This window comes from Triplophysa dalaica, chromosome 20 (assembly GCF_015846415.1).
Source record: "Triplophysa dalaica isolate WHDGS20190420 chromosome 20, ASM1584641v1, whole genome shotgun sequence".
NCBI classification, from domain to species: domain Eukaryota; kingdom Metazoa; phylum Chordata; class Actinopteri; order Cypriniformes; family Nemacheilidae; genus Triplophysa; species Triplophysa dalaica.
In genome coordinates, this window is record NC_079561.1 from 20206805 (window position 1) to 20229125 (window position 22321).

At 38.9% G+C, this 22321-nt stretch overlaps 2 protein-coding genes and 1 long non-coding RNA gene across 10 annotated transcripts in view; 2 read left to right on the forward strand and 1 right to left on the reverse strand.

Annotated features, from left to right (window-relative positions):
• The first annotated feature begins 99 nt into the window (after positions 1-99).
• On the forward strand, positions 100-4441 carry LOC130409699 (growth hormone secretagogue receptor type 1-like). Its single transcript, XM_056733844.1, has 3 exons — positions 100-751; positions 1959-2415; positions 2589-4441. Exons 1-3 carry the CDS (start codon positions 470-472, stop codon positions 2885-2887), a joined length of 1038 nt encoding a protein of 345 aa, XP_056589822.1. The 5' UTR covers positions 100-469; the 3' UTR covers positions 2888-4441.
• Positions 4442-9421: 4980 nt separating this feature from the next.
• Positions 9422-13017, forward strand: LOC130409488 (uncharacterized). Of its 2 annotated transcripts, none has more exons than XR_008904857.1 (3): positions 9422-11493; positions 12202-12319; positions 12441-13017. It is a non-coding gene; the product is annotated as an uncharacterized LOC130409488 (long non-coding RNA). The 2 variants fall into 2 exon arrangements; XR_008904858.1 differs by having other exon boundaries at positions 12233-12319.
• A 5491-nt stretch (positions 13018-18508) lies between these two features.
• Positions 18509-22321, reverse strand: part of camta2 (calmodulin binding transcription activator 2) — a 30957-nt gene continuing 27144 nt past the window's right edge. For 4 of the 7 annotated variants that reach the window (XM_056733870.1, XM_056733871.1, XM_056733872.1 and 1 more), the window contains 4 exons: positions 22083-22103; positions 21178-21371; positions 21018-21092; positions 19272-20913 (listed from right to left, as the gene is read on the reverse strand). In XM_056733870.1, coding sequence (XP_056589848.1) covers positions 20859-20913; positions 21018-21092; positions 21178-21371; positions 22083-22103 — 345 coding nt within the window. In that variant the 3' untranslated portion in view covers positions 19272-20858. Of the gene's footprint in view, positions 18697-19271; positions 20914-21017; positions 21093-21177; positions 21372-22082; positions 22104-22321 lie in introns of those variants that run through there. The other 3 variants (XR_008904888.1, XR_008904887.1, XM_056733873.1) reach the window with 3 other exon arrangements.

Below are 22321 nucleotides of genomic sequence, written 5' to 3' on the forward strand. Positions count from 1 at the left end.
AGGACAGACACGCTTCATTATGGTGACGAATGTCACAAAGAAATGTCCAGGTATTATTTGAATCCAAAATCAGGTGGAAGAATTCAACAAAAGAAAACAAGACCTATGGTAATCGTGCACCTTATTTAACACCGATGAGTCAAGAACATCATCATCAGTGTTGTGCAGTTAAACAACGACACTCTCACATGAAAGAGTGCATGTTTGGATCTGTTCACATTGAAATAAGAGTGAATGAGTTGATGTCTTATGAATCAGGATGGCTGTGTATTCCTGTAAACTGTGTGTGATTAAGTGAATTCGATTTGTTCCTCCGCTCTGTGAGAGGACTCTGATGTTCAGGGGTGGGCATCACAGAGAGAGAGAGAGACCACCGTCCTCAAACACAGGTTTCTCTGCAGACACACTGAACTCATGATGATGAAAGTGAAGAAGACGCCGTAGCTGTTGTGAGTTCAGTACGAGTGTCATGGATGTGTTAGAAGGTTCTGGATCTGGTTGGTGTGTGAACTGTGGAAATGGATCCGAATGGGAAGAATGGGGAGATCAGTCGCTCTTCAGCGACACAGAGCTTGTGATCGTGACGACGCTGTGCGTTCCTCTTCTGCTGCTCGGCCTGCTGGGAAACGCACTGACCATTCTGGTCGTCTGGCTCCGCCCACAAATGAGAAGCACCACCTACCTGTACCTGAGCAGCATGGCCATCTCTGACGTGCTCATTTTACTGTTGATGCCTCTGGATCTGTATAAGGTAACGCTGTGTTAACACTGCATGATAGGTTTATATTGTTTACTTTGAGCTATTGTGTTGTGTGGCAGTTTGTTTGTTTTTTATGTTCCTTTAAAAGTCTCATAGTTTTGTTATATCTTTGTTCTTGTTTTCAAATGATTTTTTTCGAACTTTTTTTGTTTATTCTTTGAGGCAAATAATTATTTTCTTTCGAATAATGTTTAGGCCAAAATTATATTTGACTTGATCAGGAATATTTTAAAGCAACACTTTGTAGTTTGTTCGACATTAAAATAATGTCTCTAAAGTAATTTCAGTGGTAGAAGAACTCTTAACCGGACGAATTCTACCTGAGCAGCCTCATAGCGGCTACAAACACACTCTGTAAGTTGTGTGTTGGGGTCTGTAGACACAGCCCCGCCCGTCCCCTGCCTGCAGCAGAGTCCCACTTGGTTTCCAAACCACATTTCTGCATTCAGTTCCATCAGCTTAATAAAGAATTTCAAGTGTATCGCCCTGCCCACTAGTCACATACAACTGCGCTTATCAACCACATGGGGGAGCTGTGAGCAAAACTTCTATAGTGTAGCTTTAATATAACTTTTTGCTTCGTCCCAATTCGCCTATTTATACTACGCACTAAAAGTATGCACTTTCTTTCAGTATCTTGATTTTAGTGTGTAGCAAAACTCTTCAGAAGTGGCCGTTGTTGCCTAGACAACATTGTGGCCATTAACTGTCACACACATCAAAATACAGTTCTTCTTTCCATTAAAGTATTTATTTATTCATTGTTTCATAAGTAATGTTTCCTCTCTGCTTATATTTATGAATTAAGTGACGCATCAGTTATTCAGTGGAGTGTTACTAAACTCCGCCTACTCGCGGTGAGTTGTGGGTAATATAAGCTGTCAGAGTGTGCATCATTCTGCACTCGAAATTCTACCAGAAGTAGTAAACCATCCGGGAATCTTTCGAATACTCTTTTCAACATACTACGATTTGGGACAAACTAATTCTACTTTCCAATACTATTTAGCATGGATAGTATGCAGACTAAGACACAGCATTTCTGTCAGACTACATTTTACTTCCCGACCAATCATCACTTGGCATCAACTAGCGACTGTCTTCTGGAAACAGGAGTGAGAATAAAGTAGTGTGAACCCAGCGTAAAAATGCATCCGACATGTTTTGATGTGCATTCTTTTTGGTATTTCTCGTACAGCTGTGGCGGTATCGTCCATGGTTGCTAGGAGACGCCGTGTGCAAACTGTCGGTTTTTGTCGGAGAGTGCTGCACCTTCTCATCCATCCTGCACATGACGGCTCTGGGGGCGGAGCGATACCTGGCCGTCTGCTTCCCTCTCCGCGCACGCCTGCTCGTCACCAGGGGGCGTGTCCGCGTGCTGATCGCCGGCCTGTGGGGTGTGGCCATGCTTAGCGCAGGACCTGTTTTGGCTTTGGTGGGGGTGGAACGTTTCGAGGGCGGAGCCAGCGAATGCCGCTGCACACAGTACGCCCAGACGTCTGGCCTGCTTAAAGCCATGCTGTGGCTCTCCAACCTCTACTTCGTTTGTCCTCTCACGGTTCTGTCCCTCCTGTACGGCCTGATCGCTCGCCGCCTGCATCTGCGCGCTCACACGCACCGCGACAAAATGCACCGCCAGACTCTGCGCATGATGGGTGAGCACAAAGAATTATGGGTAATGTGTGTGAGATGAGTCACAAGCCATATCAGTCATTGCAAAATTTCTGTAAGATTTTCTCAAAGCTCCGGTTTATTAAATTGACACAAAATGATTCAATTGTTTTGTAGATTGACGTTTTTGCTAACAGTCTTTCTCTCTGTTCGACAGTGGTGATAGTGCTGGTGTTCGTCTTGTGTTGGCTGCCATTTCACGTGAGTCGGACGTTGTTTTCGGTGTCCCACTCCAGTGAGGAGTTGTATTACATCAGTCAGTATTTTAATCTGGTGTCTTTGGTGTTGTTTTACGTGAGCGCCGCCGTCAATCCCTTGCTGTATAACATCATGTCTGCGCGTTACCGTGCCAGTGTCCTCGCCGTGCTGCGGTTGACGGTGGGCTCCACGGACGAGCTGCGCCACAGGGCCCGCACCTCCCCGCTCACGGCCTCTCACTCCAGCACACACTTCTGATAACTGACATCCTGCTGAAACACAACTGAGGATGTAACAGAAGTGCAGCATGGCCGACAGGTCTCAGATCAGCTGTACAGGCAGAGTTCTAACAGTGTAGAAATGAAGTACACAGGCTGCTTGCATACTTGTGTAGTGTGGAGTATGCTTCTGTTCATCTGAGTCCTGCAGACAAACACATGCAGCACTACAGAGCCCTTCGCCATCACTATATATATATATATAGATATTTATTTTGTGTGCGTGTGTGTATGTTTAAATTGTACTTGTATCGTAGTTTCATGGATGTTGAATAAAAGCTTGTCTGTGTGAGGATTCTGGTGTCTAGAGATGATCGTGTGAAGTATATCTGCATCTACATGTCGGGTAAATGACTTCTGTTCATCTATCAACAGAATTGATTCTGCTGCCCTGATTTTTCTACTTACACTCAGCCTTTAAAGTATGTTCTGTTTTGAGACAGAATGAGACAAGTATGTAAGTACTGGAAAATATTAGCAGAAAAATCTTCGACAGATTGTATGCAAACTGGGGCACAGTTTAGACTTTATCGCCTCTTGCTGCCATAAAAAAAGAACCTGAAATGTGATTTTATTTAGCGATCCACCTAACAGCAAAATAAACATGTTCTCTCAAGCTCCAAAAAGTGCATGAAAAAGTGCATCCACCGCTCAAAGAGCAGCTCGACACCGCTCTGTGGTCTTCTGAAGCGAATCCATGCGTTTCTTTAGGAGAAAAATCCGCTGTTGACGACTATTGATAATAATGTCTAACATCCACTGCAGGCGAATGAGAGGCTTGTTTTTCCGCTAAAGGGTGGTGACAATACAATATTCCATGGAAAAATAGGAATATTGTTTTTAATTTCACCAGGACTTGAAATCCTTTAAGAAGATGTTTCATAAATGTATAAACTGCAGAACTGTGAAAGAAGACATCTTTACTGTTGACTGTAGAGCCTCTATTCCTAAAGGCACGAAAATTATTTAATTCGGAAAATGTTTCGTTTTTGTAATCCAGATGGAAAATCATGCAAATTATTATTTTTCTGCTGTGATTAAATGCTCTCTGTAATGTTCATGCCAGATGTGCAATACCTGAAGGGAAAATAAAGATGGTTTTATATTCAATCAAACCCCTGTTTATGTCGATCATTTGGTTTCACTCAGGTGGAAACTTTAACGTTATCGCGCATGCGCACAGTGATTCTCATCAGTTTACCGCTTTCCAGCGCATCGGGTACTCGACTCGTTAAGACACGTTAACACTGCCACCAAAATCCGCTCGTATGCGACCCAGATCTGTTTACTGCATGGCAGTTTGAAGAGGACAAACCAGATGGAATCCGATCTTTTTATTCTGATCTGAGCCACTTCCATACATGGTCCTAAACGGTCAGGGTATATTCTGGCAAACTGTTTCCCGATCACGTTTTTCAATCGGCAAAGCAGTCTGTGCACACGCCGTTTACTAACACAAGATGGATATTCGTAAAGCAAATCGCACGTGTCTGATTTCCCAGCGCTACACTATCGATTCGAATTTAAAACGAGAAGCAGGAGACGGAAGAGGCGGGTCTCTGTTTGAGAATTTCAAAGTAAAAGTTGTAAACGTTCGAACGTAAACCGCACATGATTGGTCAATGTAGGTAAGGTAACCCGCGCGCCAGTCTGAATGCAGAAAGCATATCTTTAACTCGACACACCCGTTACTATGAGTTTATAAACGTATAAAACTTTATAATACCATGTAGGAAGATGGACACAAAGATACACACAGAGCTTGGAATGCAGAGGGGAATTCAAAAGAGAGAAATTTAAGAAAATTATGTTGTTTCATTATTATAATTTTATTTTTGATGACCAATGTCGTACAGGTTTTAGACTTCTGGCTATTTAAAAAAAAGTAACTCTTATAATTATTGCGTTTATCCCACCACGCACATCACTTTGCAAAAGCACAAGATTATGTTTTTTTTTAGCAATACCAGCATGTCCAATTCTTAAGTAAAATTGATTTTATACAACAAGTTATTGTTGCGAAATATATTTTAGATATAATATTGTCGGGTTGTTTTAATTAAAATAATTACTAGCTGAATCCGTTGTTTGAATCGGTTCAATGAAATCAATAATGACTCACCACTATTCACATATGACTTACTTCGGTAGTAGCGACACCTATTGGCGGTTTAAATTTAAATTTTATTTCTATTAATTCTATTAATCTATTAATTTCAACGTTCTGTTTTTAAAATGCAGTAAATCATTTACAGGATACCAAAGACTGCGTTTTTTTCAAGGTCTGAGTTTTTGTTTCTTGGTATGCTCTGTTAATTCGTATTTATTTGAGTGTTTATTCAACAGGAACAATGCAGGATAACATTACAGATGCTCTACACACAGACTTCTAGCCAATGGATAATTTTGCAGCCCCAGTCTATGGATAGGCTTTTGAAATACAGTCAAATAAAAGTGTAAAATGACAAGAACAGTAATTATAACAAAAATCTGAAACCGTATACAACCATAAATGTTCACAATCCTGCTTTTATTTTAACTATTTACATTACATTTACATTTGGCAGACGCTTTTATCCAAAGCGACTTACAGTGCACTTATTAAAGGGACAATCCCCCTGGAGCGCAACGTGTAGTAAAGTGTCTTGCTCTAGGACATACTGGTGGTGGATGCTGGGATCGAACCAGCAACCTTTTGGTTTAACCCACTAGACCATCATCTTCATAACCATTAAATCGTTAGGCTGATGCATGGATTAATATCATAATTTGATTAATTGTGAACGTTTTAGGTTTATCTGTACCAAATTCTATAAGGGGTATGTAATTTTATTTAAATATTCCAGCAATGGCTTATTTTAACCCAGCAGTGTGTTCTGTCAAATATTTAATCATGGGTCAAAAACAACCCAGCACGTTTTAGAGTGTTTATATATACACTGCTCAAAAAAATTAAGGGAATGCTTATCATCGCAGTATAACACCAGATCAGTTAACCTTCAGGAATATCAATCAACCTGTGATTTAAGCATAAGTGATTGTGAACCATTTTTACAGTTTTTGGTGCAAATAAAAGTGACAACAGGTATACTGGAGAGTCAACAGCAAGGGTGGTCTGGGGTGGACCATCCTTAGGGGGTCACACAGACCTCATGTGCTATGGGGATGAAATCCTCAGATGTGTTTTCAGACCTTATGCTGGTGCAGTGCAGGGTCCTCCTGGTGCATGATAATGCCCAACCACTTGTGACCAGAGTCTGTTGACAGTTTCTGGATGATGAAGGCATTGATGCCATTGACTGGCCCTCATGTTACCCAGACCTAAATCCAGTTGAGACCCTCTGTGATCTTGTATATCCGAAGCTGTCAAGTAACACCATAGACTGTCAAGGGGCTCACCTATACTCTGATCCAAATCCAAGTCACAGAGGAGATCCCCCAAGGCAAAAGATCTGACAACAGATCTGAGCATTTCATCCCCTTATAGTCCTCCACAGACAACCATTGCTGTTGCCTCTCTAGTGTACCTGTTGTCACTTTTATTTGCTGTATGCAATTGAAACTGATTAACCATCAGTTATGCATCCTTGGTATTATGCTGTGCTGATTATAAGTTTTCCCTATTTTTTTTTAGCAGTACATAGTATATATTAGGCAGGGTGACTACAGTTGTTTCAATTATTATATAAAGAGGTTAAATGAGGGTTCATAGGTATTTGAAAACTTCATCATTATTTACTCTTCAGCTTAAATGCACAAATGTACTCCTGGGTTAATCATCCCTATTCGGCATGTGGAAGTCATTTTGGTTAAAATCCATATTAATGGACATTTCAAAAATCACTGAGAAAAAATATGTCTAAACTGAAAGAGTTCCGTTTTTAGGAACGTAATGCCATATGCCATCATCCTATACCACTGGATAGTTTTATATTTGGGCAATTCCAGCATTGTGGACCCGACACTTTGAGTTATGGATGTGATATAGAAATGCTCAGAGAATGTATTTGTTACGAATATATAGAACCATCTTTTTATGTTTTACTAAACTCTTGTTGATAGCCTAAAAATCAGGCATGTGTCAGTCTATGAATAAAAATTTTCATTAAAAAAAAAGGATATAAACATGCGTTATATGGATGTGACAAAAAAATGGACACAGTTTTTGGGAGACGTCAAACTTTGAAGGATTTCTTTGAATTAAAATGCACAATCCTTAAGCAATAATACCCAATGAATGGAGAAGGGATGACTCTTTATAGAACATCAAATAGTTACTTTATTTAAAATGTCTTGTGTCCGTTTATTAGGAATATCTAGCGATATGGATGTGACAATCCTGAAAATGGCACTTACCCAACTATCAAAAATCATGTACTAAAACTTAAACCAATGCTTTTAAAACTTGGGGAGACCTCACATGGGTATTTGAATCATCAAATATTGATATCTTTGCTGTTGGCATAATAAAAACCGTTGGTAAAACTAAAAAAAATTAATGGTAAGGTTGAAATTTTAACGGAATTGCCCATATTCTTTAGTTTATATTTTTATGGTTTATTAACGTGACAATTTAGCCGGCAGATTTGAAAAATTTTCATTTATACTTTTACTTTTACTTTGAAATTTTCAAACAGATACCCGCAGCTCGGGTAGCAAAATAAATAAGTAAATAACGTTACAATAACTAATTGTAGTTTGGGCGGATGAGAAATCATTCATGTTTATTTAAAAGCAGCATTCGTTCACGTCACTGAATCTGCTGCTGAAAAATGTTCCAAATATGATTGTTTGCACTCTACTTTAACACTGGATTTTCCTACAAAGCATAAATATTTGACTGAAACTTGTTTAATATTTTTTGCCCGAACTTTAACTTTGAAATTGTTTAACTATTGTTCCGCCCCTTAATTCTCCACCTCGTACTTTAAACTCCTTTATATGGGATCGTGGTGGGAAAACAAGAAGGAACATATGGCTTTGCGAATTACCCATCGTGTGTTGGTAAACGGCGTGATCGGGAAACAGTTTGCCAGAATATACCCTGACCCTAAACCAGATAAATGTCTGATGTTTCGCAATGCGACCAATGCAACGTGCAAATTGGCATGCGCACAGCCCGAGAGCGGACTGCACCGGGATATGGGGGTGATAACTGAACTTTTTGGGCATAGCTTTGCTAACTGAGAGCAGAACTGACGTGTATACACTTGTTAGCCGTCTGGGCGAAATTCTATAGTATATAATCGTCACACGTATCATTTTAGACGTTAGTCGACGGATGTGGTCATGTGTCGAAGCTGAGCTGAATGCAGGCGATGACGTGGCGGCGGGCGAACTGAGAAATGTTTATTTTGCGCCTGATAAACGGACACGTGGATAAGCGCCTGGAAATGATAACTATACTATTAGTAGGTATGATGACAAAATTTCCAAACACCCCTAAGCTTAAAATGGATCACATGACTAGACAGAGCTGAAAATTCGCTTTCCGACGACACCTGAATTGTGAAAATCAGTTGAGGATTGCGAAAGTTATGATATTTATAATACCGAGGAATATAGTCAAATAGTAAACATTAACTACAATAGAAGTCGTGTGACCGAAAATGCTTATTATTCACACGTTTTTGCTTGTAACTTCCTTATTTGATCAGATATTTGCATGAAATTTGTATAGAAGGTAGAATTGTGTTCGTTCTTTCAAATGAAATCATGAAAATGTACTGTTTTAGGTGGAATGGGCATCAGATCCATGGTACCTCACTGAAAACAGTTATAATTAATAAGCGTTCATTCATATTCATAAACATTTATTTTCAGAAAACAACAATACACATCAATATTAATTGTTAATTCATATTCATACAAGAACACAACAAATATTCATTCTCTCCAGGAGGTGCTGTCTGGCTAGATCTGGCTGTGTGTTGGGCCCCTTTCTCCTTTTCATAATTAGCTGTAAAGACATAACATCAATTATTAGGCCCCTCAACTGTACATACATTGATTAACACTGGATTTCTCTAACATAAGCAGCACCAGAAGCCTTATAAACACGGAGAATCATTTTACATGTTTGTTAATCTACATAATCTACATGATTAAAGAAAGATGGACATAAAATGTTCTGATCAACATGGCTTATGTGTTGCAGGATACTTTGGATAAAAGAGTAAACAAAATTAACAGACAACAAGCATAACTTTTTGATCACATTCATCCAATAACACTTTTAAATGATGTGCATAGATTTGCTACATTCAGCAAGAGGTTAAATGGAAAAAAATGCAAAAAAGACCTAAATAATATTATGCTTGTTTACTTTGTCATATCCACATTGCACTTGCCCAGGCCTACTGTCATATCAAGTGTTCTTAGCCTATTCATTTAGACCGAGTTACAGGCTAGTCCTCAGTAATAACACATATGATATACATATTTAACTACATAGCATCAGTAATAATGTAAAGAAAAACACCGTCAGAATGAGTTGAATACAGATAATGTTTTTTTTTAGAACAGCGCCTGCAGTACATATGTACAAATGTTACTACCCAATTTCAGCGATTTAGTTAAATACTTTCTCCTCGATGGGATTTCGTCAGTAACAAGATAAAAGCTGTGTATTTAGGTCCAGCTACCTTTCAGAAGTGTCCAATGCTTAGATGAAGCCCACCGACCGGTTGAAAGCAACGCAAGTTTTCTGAAAGCCGCGGTGACCTTAAAAATCAGATTAGGGCTGATGTCCCGAAGTGTCCAACGCTTCAGGGGTTCACACTCGATGTAGTTACAGTCGTATTCAGGAAAAACATACTCCCACCAGGCGGCCAGGAGAAGATATTGTATTGAATGACATACACATTTTAGTACCATGCGGTTTGGAACACATTTTTGAGTCAGAATGTACGCCGCGAGTGGTTACTGTCATCATACCTACTATTAGCTGTTCTTCTTTTGTGAAGAAGGTTTTAAATGGGAATATAAACCGTATAAAACCAGGAGTGGGGATAATATGAGGCTGTGTATACATTTATCTTTGCAAACTGTAACGTTATCTGGATGTTGTCCACATAAACATTGTGTAAACGCGCTTCTGATCAGAATGTTATCAGCCCATCTGCGTGTTCTGATCCAGAGGTAGACGAGGGCGCATTGTGATCGGATCTCAGTGTAATGTAAACGGAATTCAGCCAGATTTTCTTCATTTTCCGGTACAACTTCACAGAAAACCCCGCACACTATCATTATCTCGTCTGTCCGACAGCAGAGCAGAAGACAAGTAAGCCTTCACCGGAAAGTTTACTCTTGCAGAGGCTATTTGTGACTGCCATGAACGGGTTTTAACAGAAATGTTCCCTCCGGTTAATAGATGTGTAAAAACGGCAATTGCTTGAATAAATGTTGCTCATTATCTTTCTTAATAAAAACACACAAAACTACAAATAAAGTGCAATGACATTTGCTTATATTAAAAGCACAGACGTTACGAAACAAATAATCACACAACACATCAAGCCAAAAAATAATAAGAAACGAAAATATTTTTTTATGTTAGATAGCCTATCTTACAATAATGTATAATATAATCATTTATCCCCTAAACACAGAGGATGTCTACCCGACAAACCCAGTGAACACTCAGACCTCCTTTCCTCTATTCATACTCCTGACTGCTCCATCTGTCAATGAGTGATCGTGGGAAATGGCATACTGTGTTGGTATTATAAAGCGAATCTGAATTTTGTTGTCGCAATTAAATGTAATCTGCTTACATGTAATGTCAAAATATTTTGGTGCGGTGCGTTATTGCCAACAAATAAATAGCCTAAAAAACAATGGAATACGAACAAAAACGTTTATGTTAATAAATGATGGGAATACGAAACAAAATGTTTATGTTAAATAAATAAATAAATAAATAGGCTAACAAACGAAGAAAGGCCTATGAAACTAAAAACTTTGTTTAATAGATGGCAAAGCACCGGCTTTTAAAAATTATACCAAATAAAATTCATAGTTAAGTGACATGTGCACTGCTTACATTCTACTGCATGTGTTTAACAGAACAGCCTCCGCCATCATCTTCTCAATCAGCACTTCACTCTCCTCACGCGACGGATAAAGTCTGACTCATGAGCAACAGTTTGGTCTTTAACTAAATTAAGTGACAATTACTATAAACATGCAAAATGACGGTGAAGTCAGTGCCGGTGGACAAATGATGTAATCTATAGACGAGTGGACATCACCGGTGACACAGACTATCGCAACAAGTCTGCACTGCGGCGTTTTAAACGCATCATTTGATTATTTTCATCACAGACAAGAATACACTCTAAAAAATGCTGGGTTATTTGTTTAACCCAACAGCTGGGTTGAGCCTGTTGGGTCATTTTGTTGGGTTATTTTCTTAGTGTTGGGTCATTTTACGAGTAACCCAAACGCTGGGTTACCAGTCTGGTCCAATTGAGTGACAGTTGAGAGAGTAAACCCCTCCCACTCCTCTACGCATCAGACAAACTTTACCTTCGCGGGCATTTTGATCCACTTCATCTCGGAAAGCTGTTATTCGGAGAATAAAAGGTATGTTTTACGAGTTTTTAATGTATAAAACTATTACTGTACAAAAAAATGCAAAAGTATGCAAAATTCGGCTGTTCGCATTAGGTTTGAAAGTAACGTCTAGCTTCGTTAGCTTTGTATAGCTAGTCTGTAACGTTATGCCCACGTTGTTCTAATTTACAGCTTTTTAATCATTTAAACTTCATTTTTGGTGAACATTTCCTCTGAAATGTGTGACTTGTGTGAGGAATTTAGTTCAGTAACTTACGCAACTTGATATTAGTTTAAGGTCGACACGAGAGCGACGTGGCTAAAGCAAACATCCAGCAATTTTTTTTTTTATAAATACCGCTAATGTTCGGTGACGGAACTTAGATTTAAGAGTCTTTTAGACGAGAATGTTGTTGTTAAGAACACAAATACGTGATTTATATATAAACATAACGCCTCTTTGAGATTTTGTTAAGACGCTGTCGGAGGTGTGAGCTTCAGGCTGTCAGCGGTCGTGGCTCCGTGGAGAGCAGCTCTATCTCGGCCATTGCCTCGGGAGTAGCCGCTCTTATAACGTTAGTGGTTAACAATGCGATATAATTAATTTTGGGTATATCAGACGAACAATTGTTGCTCTTTTTAGACTTAAACTTATTCCCGAGTGTGTCGAATTAGTGAAGGGTTGTTTTAACGTTTATAATATTATTTTTTAACACTGTATTTCGCTTTCTGTACTAGATCCCACTCTTCTTTCCCCCCCCACTGACAGGTTGCAGAATGACAGCTAAAATTAATGGATCATTCTATTCAAGAGAATGTCAACTGGAACGTGGATGTTTTCATAACAGGCTTAAAGGTAAACATTATTTAGGTAAAATGTTAATGTACTTCTTTATATGTTTATTATAATCCATTGTGCTCTGGGTTGGCCAGTTTCCTTACATTCTTCTCTTGTCTCTTTTCTTGTCTCTTTATAGATGAACAAATTGATAAAGAAACCCTCCTGCTGGACATCCACTTCCAAAAGTGCACACCACACTGTTGTCTACAACTCCCAGGAAAAGAATCCTCTTTAGTAAGACTGCTCCGTGGATATGTCAGGTTAAGCAGTGCTGAAACCGAAAGAACTAACACTATTTAAAATGTTTTGTGAGTTTATATGAAGAGGAAAGTTACGGTGTCCCTTTTTCACATCCATAACGCTTGTTTATTTCTTTTTTTATAGAAAACTTGTGCATAGACTTATATTTTAACATATAAATGCAGTTCTATTAACAAGGGTTTAGTAAAATACTTTTTATAGCGTTTTGAAGTGTTAAGTTGTCTAACTATTTATATTTACTTGTGCCACTTTAATAACCTTGTTAAATGTATATGTTAAAATCTAAACTAATGTAATTTATTGAAATTAATGTTCTTTAAATATGTATAAACATACATTTCATCAAAGTGTTTTATATGCCATTTTATTGTTCATTGAGCATAACATATTGCATGTTTTTATGAATTCCTTTTGTCTTGCATTTTGATCCTTAATAAAACTATTGATTCTTACTGATGCCTCGAGTATTTCTCTGTGATTTTGTTATTATTATTTTTAAACATTTCGGGTTTGTTTTAAACCATCAATGTAATTTTTAAGCAAAAGTTGATTTAAATAAAACAACCCAGCATGTTGGGTCAAAGATTTAACCCAACTGGCTGGGTTAAAATAACCCAACGCTGGGTTTGTCCATATTTGACCCAATGTTGGGTTACCAAAATAACCCAAATTGGGTTATTTTAACCCAGCCTTTTTTTAGAGTGTAGCAACTCTATACCAGCTTCACTCTAAAAATGGCTGGGTTAGTTTTTAACCCATACCGCTGGGTTGAGTCCGTTGGGTTGTTTTGTTGGGTTATTTTTCCACATGTTAATCACTTTTTGGGTAGTTTTAGTTTTCAAGGTGTTGGGTTAAACCCGCTGGGTTAATGTGCTGGGTTGTTTCTGCTCACCGCTGGGTTATTTGAAGAGTCGCGAGCGCTTACCGCCCTGAAGACGTTGAGTGTACTTCGCAACTTTCATTTAAGCCCAATCGCACCAATTGCGTATAAATAACACGCGCTGTGCATTATCGTATAATAAGGACGCCAATTAGCGCGTTTGCATATTAAACAGCAATTTGTCTCATTACCCTGTCCCCTAACCCAAACCCTAAACCTAATGTTAGCGTCCGTGCATATTATAACCTCTACCCTAACCCAAACCCTAAACCTAACCTTATTATTTTAATTATTTCAGTGTTTCCTCTTCATGCCATCTGAGGTGAATGAATGCACACTGTAAAAAGCGCTGTAGAAATAAAATAGAATTGAATTGAGGCCTAGAAACAATACGATTTTCTCCGGAATCATTTAACCAACTATAGTCATAGATTCATATAGGGATATACAATTTCTCCCCTGGTGTAGATTTTTTGTGTGGCGCTGTTTTATGTTTTTTGCTCATAACTCCACAGCTATGCATGATGTAGTTCTTGTGTTTCAAGTTCTTGTTGTAAGCCTCAACAAATTCAAATTACGTCTTAGTGTTTGTAGAAAAGTCGACTTTCCTAATTCTCCCTTCAAGCCATTCTCAAATTTTCACAAAACTTGGCATATACCCTCATAGGAAAATATAAAAATTGTGAAGTCTTAAAATGTTTGACTTCTTATCTGGTCTGAAACTTTACACGCAAAATGTCTATTAAAGAGGTAAACCGTCTTACTATGGATACTGAATCAAATAGAGGTCAGTATGCTCAGAGGATTAATAATAAACTCATAATAATAATAACAATAATAGTACATTTAGCAGACGTTTTTATCCAAAGAGAGTTCCGGGAGCATTACGCGAGCAGAGCCCGTCCAGTAGAGCTTCAGGTCTCGCTCGGCCCCTGGATAACAGTATCAATACTAATCATTTCCAGGCGCTTTTATCCACGGCAGCCGGCACGGTAAAGTACGCGACAATTAACACGATTGACTGTTTAGTTAGCAAAGATGGTTCAGTTATCACAACACATAAAATAAATGTATTAATGTTGTCTTTGAGGTTTGATCTGGGCGCGTACTCATCGGTGTTGCGCGAGCTCGGCCAGGAGCCTCAGTACGTCGCTCAACATGTCTAAGAGAACGTAAAAACACGAAAAACACTTAAAATAATTACTAATGTAAAGTGTTAAAACACTAGCGAGGCATATGTGTTACCGTGCGACGTTTAGTTTAAATCAGTTTTAATGTTTTAAATCAGTGTTTTGTTTCATTCGGCGAGCTGCGGTCCACTCCACACAGCCTCTGCAGTGCCGCGCGCAATAAAAGAGTTTTAACATTCTGCCCAAATGTGTGATAAGAGTTTAATCCTCTCGAGAATTAAAGACGCAGTTCAAGAGTTTGACTCCGGCATATGACCGACCTTCAACGTTGAAATACGATTGAAATAATGTCAGTTCTTGTTTCAACGTTGATACAATGTTTAATGCTGAATGATTAAATGACGTAAACAGAAACACTTCAAAATATGTATGTTAAATAAACATTAAGTCTTCTCCATATCTTCAACTTTTAGACATGGCACCACACAGAACACTCCTTATAAAAACAATACTGTTGTAAATTCCCAATTACTGATACTGTTTTACTGTGAAGGACTTTTATTGTGAAGGACTGTTTGGTGCTGTATTTAGTGTTTGACATCAGGCACCTCGTTGGGTAGCTAAGGGGTCCATTTTGAAATCTAATGTTGAGCTGTTCAGACTTACATTTAGACATTTACATTTAGACATTTAGCAGACGCTTTTATCCTAAGCGACTTACAAAGAGTTTAGGAGCAATAAGCGAAAGTTCATACAGGAGCCATAATACATTAGGTGCCAATACAAAGTTACTGGTTTCAACAAAAGCTAGACCACCACCTGTTGAGAGAAAGGGTTAGTGTATTTTATTTTATTTTTTTGTCAAGTATTCACAGAAGAGATGTGTTTTAAGTAGTTTTTTAAATGTGTGAGAGATGTGGTTGAACGGACAGAGTTAGGAAGAATGTTCCACCAGGAAGGAGTTGTGAATGAGAAAGAGCGGGAGAGCGATTTACTGCCCTTATGAGAAGGCAATACAAGACGCCGCTGGTTTGCTGAACGCAGGGATCTTGATGGGGTGTAGGAGTGCAGGAGAGAGTGGAAGTAAGCCGGTGCAGATCCAGTGATAGTCCTGTAGGCAAGCATTAGTGACTTGAATCTGATACGGGCTGCAACCGGTAGCCAGTGAAGATAGATGAAAAGGGGAGTCACGTGAGCCCTTTTGGGCTGTTGGAAGACGAGGCGTGCTGCTGCGTTCTGAACCAGCTGAAGTGGTTTGATAGCCTTTGCAGGAAGACCAGCAAGGAGAGCATTGCAGTAGTCCAACCTTGAGATTACCAGGGCCTGGACAAGGAGTTGTGCCGCATGCTCCGTGAGATATGGTCTGATCTTTCTAATGTTGAATAAGACATATCGGCATGACCGTGTTGTCTTTGCAATGTGATCATTGAAGGACAGCTGTTCATCAAATATGACTCCGAGGTTCCTGGCTGTTTTGAAATGGGTAATTGTGGTATTGCCAAGATGGATGTTGAAATCGTGTTGGACCGTAGGGTGTGCCGGAAACACGAGTAGTTCGGTCTTGGCAGGGTTCAGCTGGAGGTGATGCTCTTTCATCCAAGCTGAGATGTCCTTGAGGCAGGTATAATGCGAGCTGCTACAGTGGTATCGTCTGGGTGAAACGAGATGTAGATCTGGGTGTCGTCGGCATAACAGTGATATGAGAAGCCATGTGCCTGTATGATGGATCCCAGTGATGTCGTGTAGATGGAAAAAAGCAGCGGTCCAAGCACCGACCCCTGAGGGACCCCAGTGATCATGTGGTGAGCCGTGGACAGCGAGCCCCTCCATGACACCCTGAAGGATCTGTCGGAGAGGTAGGATTTGAACCGGCGGAGGGTAGAGCCTGTGATTCCTAGTGATGACAGGGTTGCTAGCAGTATCTGGTGATTGACAGTGTCAAACGCTGCAGATAGGTCTAGCAGAATCAGGACAGAGGATTTAGATTCTGCCTTGGCTAGCCGCAGTGCTTCTGTGACCGATAGCAATGCGTCTCAGTGGAGTTGTTTGTTTTGAAGCCAGACTGCTTGTCATCCAGTAGTTTATTCTGGAACAGGTAGGAAGACACCTGGTTGAAAGTGTTTTTGCTATAAATGGGAGGAGAGAGACAGGTCTGTAACTGTCGGGAGTAGAAGGGTCCAATGTTGGTTTCTTCAGTAGGGGCGTGACCTGGACCTGTTTGAAAGTGGATGGAAAAGTGCCGGTGACTTTGCAGGTGTGAGCAAGCTGGATATGTCCTGAAGGAGATCAGAGGGGATAGGGTCAAGGGGACAGGTGGTGGGGTGGCTAGAGGGAAGCCTGGTGACTTCAGTGTCCTTAAGTGGGGTGAAAGAGGAGAGTTCGATGGTTGAAGTGTGGGAGGTGTTTCCCAAGGTCTGAGGTACCGAGAATTGTTTGCTGATGGATGATGTTTTGTCAGTGAAAAATACAGCAAGGTCTTCCGCAGTCAATGATGAAGTGGGCGGGGGAGGATTGGGTCAAAGAAGAGAGTTAAATGTCTAAAATGACTTCTCTAGAATGACTTCTAGTTCGTTTACATTGATGTCTGTCTGAGTTTGTGATAAAGGTGGGTTATAACGATCCGTTAACGATCGCTAATTAGTTCTTCGATGTGTAAAGGAAGCAGCGGTTTTCAGCACTAATATATGCTAACGTAAATTGTATATCCGTGTTTATTTGATGTTTAATGTGATAACTGATTTGCAACGGTTGACTAAATTGTTGCTCAATTCAGGTTAAGATGTGCCCATTAAGCTAGCACACCTTCTTATATATATATATATATATATATATATATATATATATATATTTGTTTATTGCAGATACCAGTACAGTACAGAAGTCAATGTAGAGATTCAAGCTGTAACCAGTAAACACCGTGCTGTGTGTGATTTGGAGTGATAATTCATTATTAAAGCCACGTCAACTGTTCTACTGCGTCCGGTCTCGCTCTCTAATCGGAGTGTTTGTGATGATGAGGTGTCCCAGCGAATCCACCTGAAACAACATACAGTCCTAGCTATCCCTAATAAATACTATTAATAATAACAACAACAATATTAAATATGTATAATATCAAAAAATAAATAAATGTGAAAAAAAATGTGTTTGAGTGAACTCTGAAGAGCAGATGAGGTGTGCTCAGGTCGCCAGTCCACCATTTAAAAGAATTTCGACAAACACAACGACAATATTCAAAATTTCCTAAAGGTAAGTCCAATATCACTTTATTTCATACATATAAAAATATGAATGAATATGGTCTTCCCCATGGTCTTTAATCTGATTTAGTGGTGAGGAAGTGTCGCGAGATTGCACGATATTATCCGGAGTAACGGAGCGTTCTGAGGAGATGCATGTCCACAATTTATTCAAGTAAAGTCATTTATAAGTTTATTTATTTGAGTTGTGCTTATCCAAATTACAATTTAATCAAGTAGTCAAAATTTTACATCAGTCATGTAACAAGATACTGTATGTTTTTTTATTTTATGTGCCTCTTTTACATGGATTGGTCAGAAGTTTCAAGTTAGCAACAATAAAGTGTTCTTTTGGCTTCACAAGTTTCAGCTCTAGTGTCAGCTCTAGTTCTGCATTTGTTCACGTCTGAACTTCATGGATTGAGGAATTATGGGCATTATCTGGAACCCACACAGTCGGTCTCAAATCTCAAATCTGTATTAAAAGCTAGCAAACATGGCTGTAGTCAAGTCCACCTTTGTCGAGTCAAAAACAAGTCCAAGACCAGGACTAGTCGAGACAGATTCTAACCTCTTCAGAGTCGGTCTTGACTCGAAGACAAGTCCAAATGAGACGGTCCAGACAGAGATAGAGAAAAGAATACCCTTCAAAAACCAAGACCACAAACTTTATTTGTAATGATCAAAAAGCGGATCAAATTAACTCATTTTATTTAGTTTAGGTAACGCAATTTCACAAAGTCACATAAAGCCGAAGTGCAACTCAAATTTTCAGTCTTTTTATTGTAGAGTAACAATCACATTCTGGGCTGTCAATGGAAAATGTTCCTGTTCTCAGCTTGTTGACTTGTCAGTGTTAACTGCTTTGAATCAACATCACTTCTGCAAACACAAATACTGCTGAAAGAATGAAGAAGTTTCACCAAACATCTTTATTGTGATCAGTGTTTGCTTTAGTTAAGTTCTTGATTCTTGTGTTTTAACGTTATGTTTTCATTGTCTGTTATAACAGTGTGCTTAAATACAGTTGTTGAGGCACAGTATCACAGTAACAGTTTCATTTGGCACAAGCTCTTAACCTTGTGAACCAGAACCCTTAAATCAGTCATTTCGTATCATTTCATTTAGTATTCTTGATCATCCTTTTAAACGTCTTGACACCTATCACTTAAAGTAACCTACTCCAAGAGGAAAGAGAATGAAAGTCAAGAGTCCAACTAAAGCAAACATATACTTTATGCTTCATTAATGGTTTTATTTGGAAGGAGAAAATATTATCAGACTCGGTCGGGACCAACTAGAACATTTAGCAAGTCCAATGACCGAGTCCGAGTGCAGAGACCAACAAGTCCAAGAGAAGTCAGAGACCACAGAAAAACGTCTCAAGTTTGGACTCCAGCACTGCTAGCAAATAAAGTAAAGTGTGTTTGGATCGCACACAGAAATCCCACAAAAAAGAATTTGAATTTGATGTTTAATGAAATGTTATGAAACAGTAGAACAGCTCAAACAAATATCAGCAATAATGTAAGAATGAGTTTAGAGTAAAAATCAATTCAAACGTTTCTATAAATCAATCATAATAATGATAATAAATAGTCACATCAGATTAAGCGAGTGGAAATATAAACAGAAACAAACATGCAAACAAACACCAGCAAGCAAAAACATGCTAAACTAAAACCTGGTGATGTCAAGAGAAGCGTGCACATCAGCAGCCAGTACAGAAGAATAAATCAAACATCGTCAGTCTTAAATATACGTTCACCAACTCTTTATACTGTACATTATATACAAGACTAATGCATAAAGATGATTCATGATGGTTCTTCAATGACGCAGAACCGTTTAATCAGATAAAAACACCTCAAGGCACATTCAACAAATATCCAATAAATAAACGATACCTAGTGCTTTTCTTAAACATCAAACTAAAAGAGTCATGAAGTTTCTCTCAGATTCATCTCGGCACTCTCTGGTGGCCTTGTGTGTATATTGTGACATAACTTCTTACAGACAGCGATTGTATCTCACAAAATCTATTTGGACTGACGACACCACTTCTCGTTGAGGCGGCGAAAACGTTTATCTGCTCAAAGTCACGCCACATAGATGTCAACGTCATCTTGATGTTTCTATCCACTGAGGTTCCAATCCAAACCATTTCTTCAATACATCGTGTTGAACCAACAACAATTCAGTGTAATAGTATGGAGCACAAGCCGCTGGAGTGAACACCGAGAGAAAGTTTCATTTCTTCAGGTTTACGTACAAACAGCAGAAAGCAGCGCGTCACTTCACCACACACAAGAGCGTTTACATGTTTAAGTTAATGTTAAGAATATTCCAGAATGTGTGATTAGAACTAGGCATCATTACATTTAAGCCTCGCGTTACCATGGCAACTACGATTTAAGACTTTGGAATTAAACATGATGAGCGCTGCTCTTTTTCTTTCTGTGAGGCCGAGCGCTATAAAATACTGAATCTCAATAAATAAATTCACATGGACACAATCAACTCTTCATGATAATATATGTGAGTATACATCGTTTACATTTATATAGAGATCCATAAATACATGAAAACTTAATGATGCGTCAACAACCAAAGAAAAGAAAAATCTCTCACTAATATTAATGTTCCTCTCTCTCAGTCAATCAAGTCCTGCAGTCTTGGAAAAAATGTGAAACTGAACGATGGCAAACATGCGTGTGTGTATTATTTGACTGTAAACATGACTGAAAGACTGTGTGTATCAGTGCGTTTGTGTTTGTGTGTTTCGACAGGTGATTTAGCAAAAATAGTCTTGATGTCTTTCCAGTATGTGACATTATTTAGTGTATATCTCAGCTTTTAAGATTCTGCTCTAACTAAAGGCCATTCTCTTTTTTGGGGGATTAATTCATCATTTACTTGTTTTTTCCCCACATCTGAGTCACTTGCTGTCACTGTTTTGACGATGATAACTTACATTGTAAAGGGGAGAGAAATAGTCCAGTAGTGCCATCTTTGGCACATTCAGAGTGTGTGTGTGTGTGTGGTCAGGTGGTGAGTCCTCTCCTCTCCAACTCTTTACTCTGTTTTAGCTCTTTAATTCTGCAAACACACATAAATTTCATCAGTTTTTTACACATGTGATGAAGTGTCAAGAATGTAATGAAGAATTATGACACAGAGAAAGAGAGAGAGAGACTGTGTACCTGTGTCTGCAGCGTCTGAGGAAACGCATGATCTTTCGTGCAGCCTGATCCTGTTTCTTCGTCAGGAACGATCCTCTGATACACACACAGAGAGACACACACACACAGTTCAGTATGTAGTGTAAGACAGGAGGTGTGTGTGTTTGTGTGCGAGTCTCACTTGATCCTGGAGTTAAGGGTCCCGGGGCCACGGGGTCCCTGTTTGACACGCTCATACTCTTTATAACTGCGGTAGTACTGCTGGATGAGAACGGCCGCCCGGCGCGACTGCTGGAACTTCTTCTGCTCATAATAACTGCGAAACTTACTCTGAATCAATATAGCTGCCTGCGTCATCTTCTTATATAAGGCATACTGCACCACAACAAACACACACAAAAACAAACATACACACATCAGCACTGAAATACAAACAGCAAACAATCATTTTACTGGACATACAAAACTCCAAACCTTAGGAACATTAAACCTCTTTCAACATGAAAGTTTCATTCATTTTTGTGAATCATGAAGCCATTCTAGTAGAAACATCTTAAAATAATCTGTGATGTAATGAGCATTCTTCCAGACTGAATGTGAATGTGAACCGGAAGTTAAGGGCGGTCCACAGACATGGGTTTGTTTATGTTGTTAAGATGAAACCGTCTTTATTGATTCATGTAAATAAGAGGGATGTAATATTACATTATATGTGTTTTCTGTCAGTGAATACCTGTGTGTTCTGGAATGTTCTTAACTGAATTAAACATTTTCAATCTAGTTGACAACTGCAGATGTAAAAATAAAGATTTCTTAAGCAAAAATTCAAAGATGGCTGCTAAAAACGCACATATACTGCAAAAGGAAAGACTGCACACACCGCACACCAGATGAGTTTAATCTGTACTGTGTGTGTTATTACAGGTGTATGAATTTAGTTGTTTTACTTATAGTCAATGTGTCTCATGTACAGCTGCTTTGTATCAATGAAAATTGTAAAAGGCTCTTTATAAATAAAGTTGAGTTGAGATGAGAGGTGTGTTTGTTATTATGGGGTGGAAGTTAGTCAGTTTAGTTCAATATTACCTTCAACGCTATCCATGTTAGCTAGCATGAAATTAGAGAAACATGAGAGAGATCAGAGACAGAGCAGCAATATTAGTGTGTTAGTCAGGACACACACACACACACACACACACACACACTTTTACTTTAACCATGTCATTGAGGATACACTAAAGGGTCCAATAATGTTATTTTAAATTGATTATTAACTTCTGCTTTCAGAATTATTTTATTTAATTTGAGTCAAATTAAATTTATGG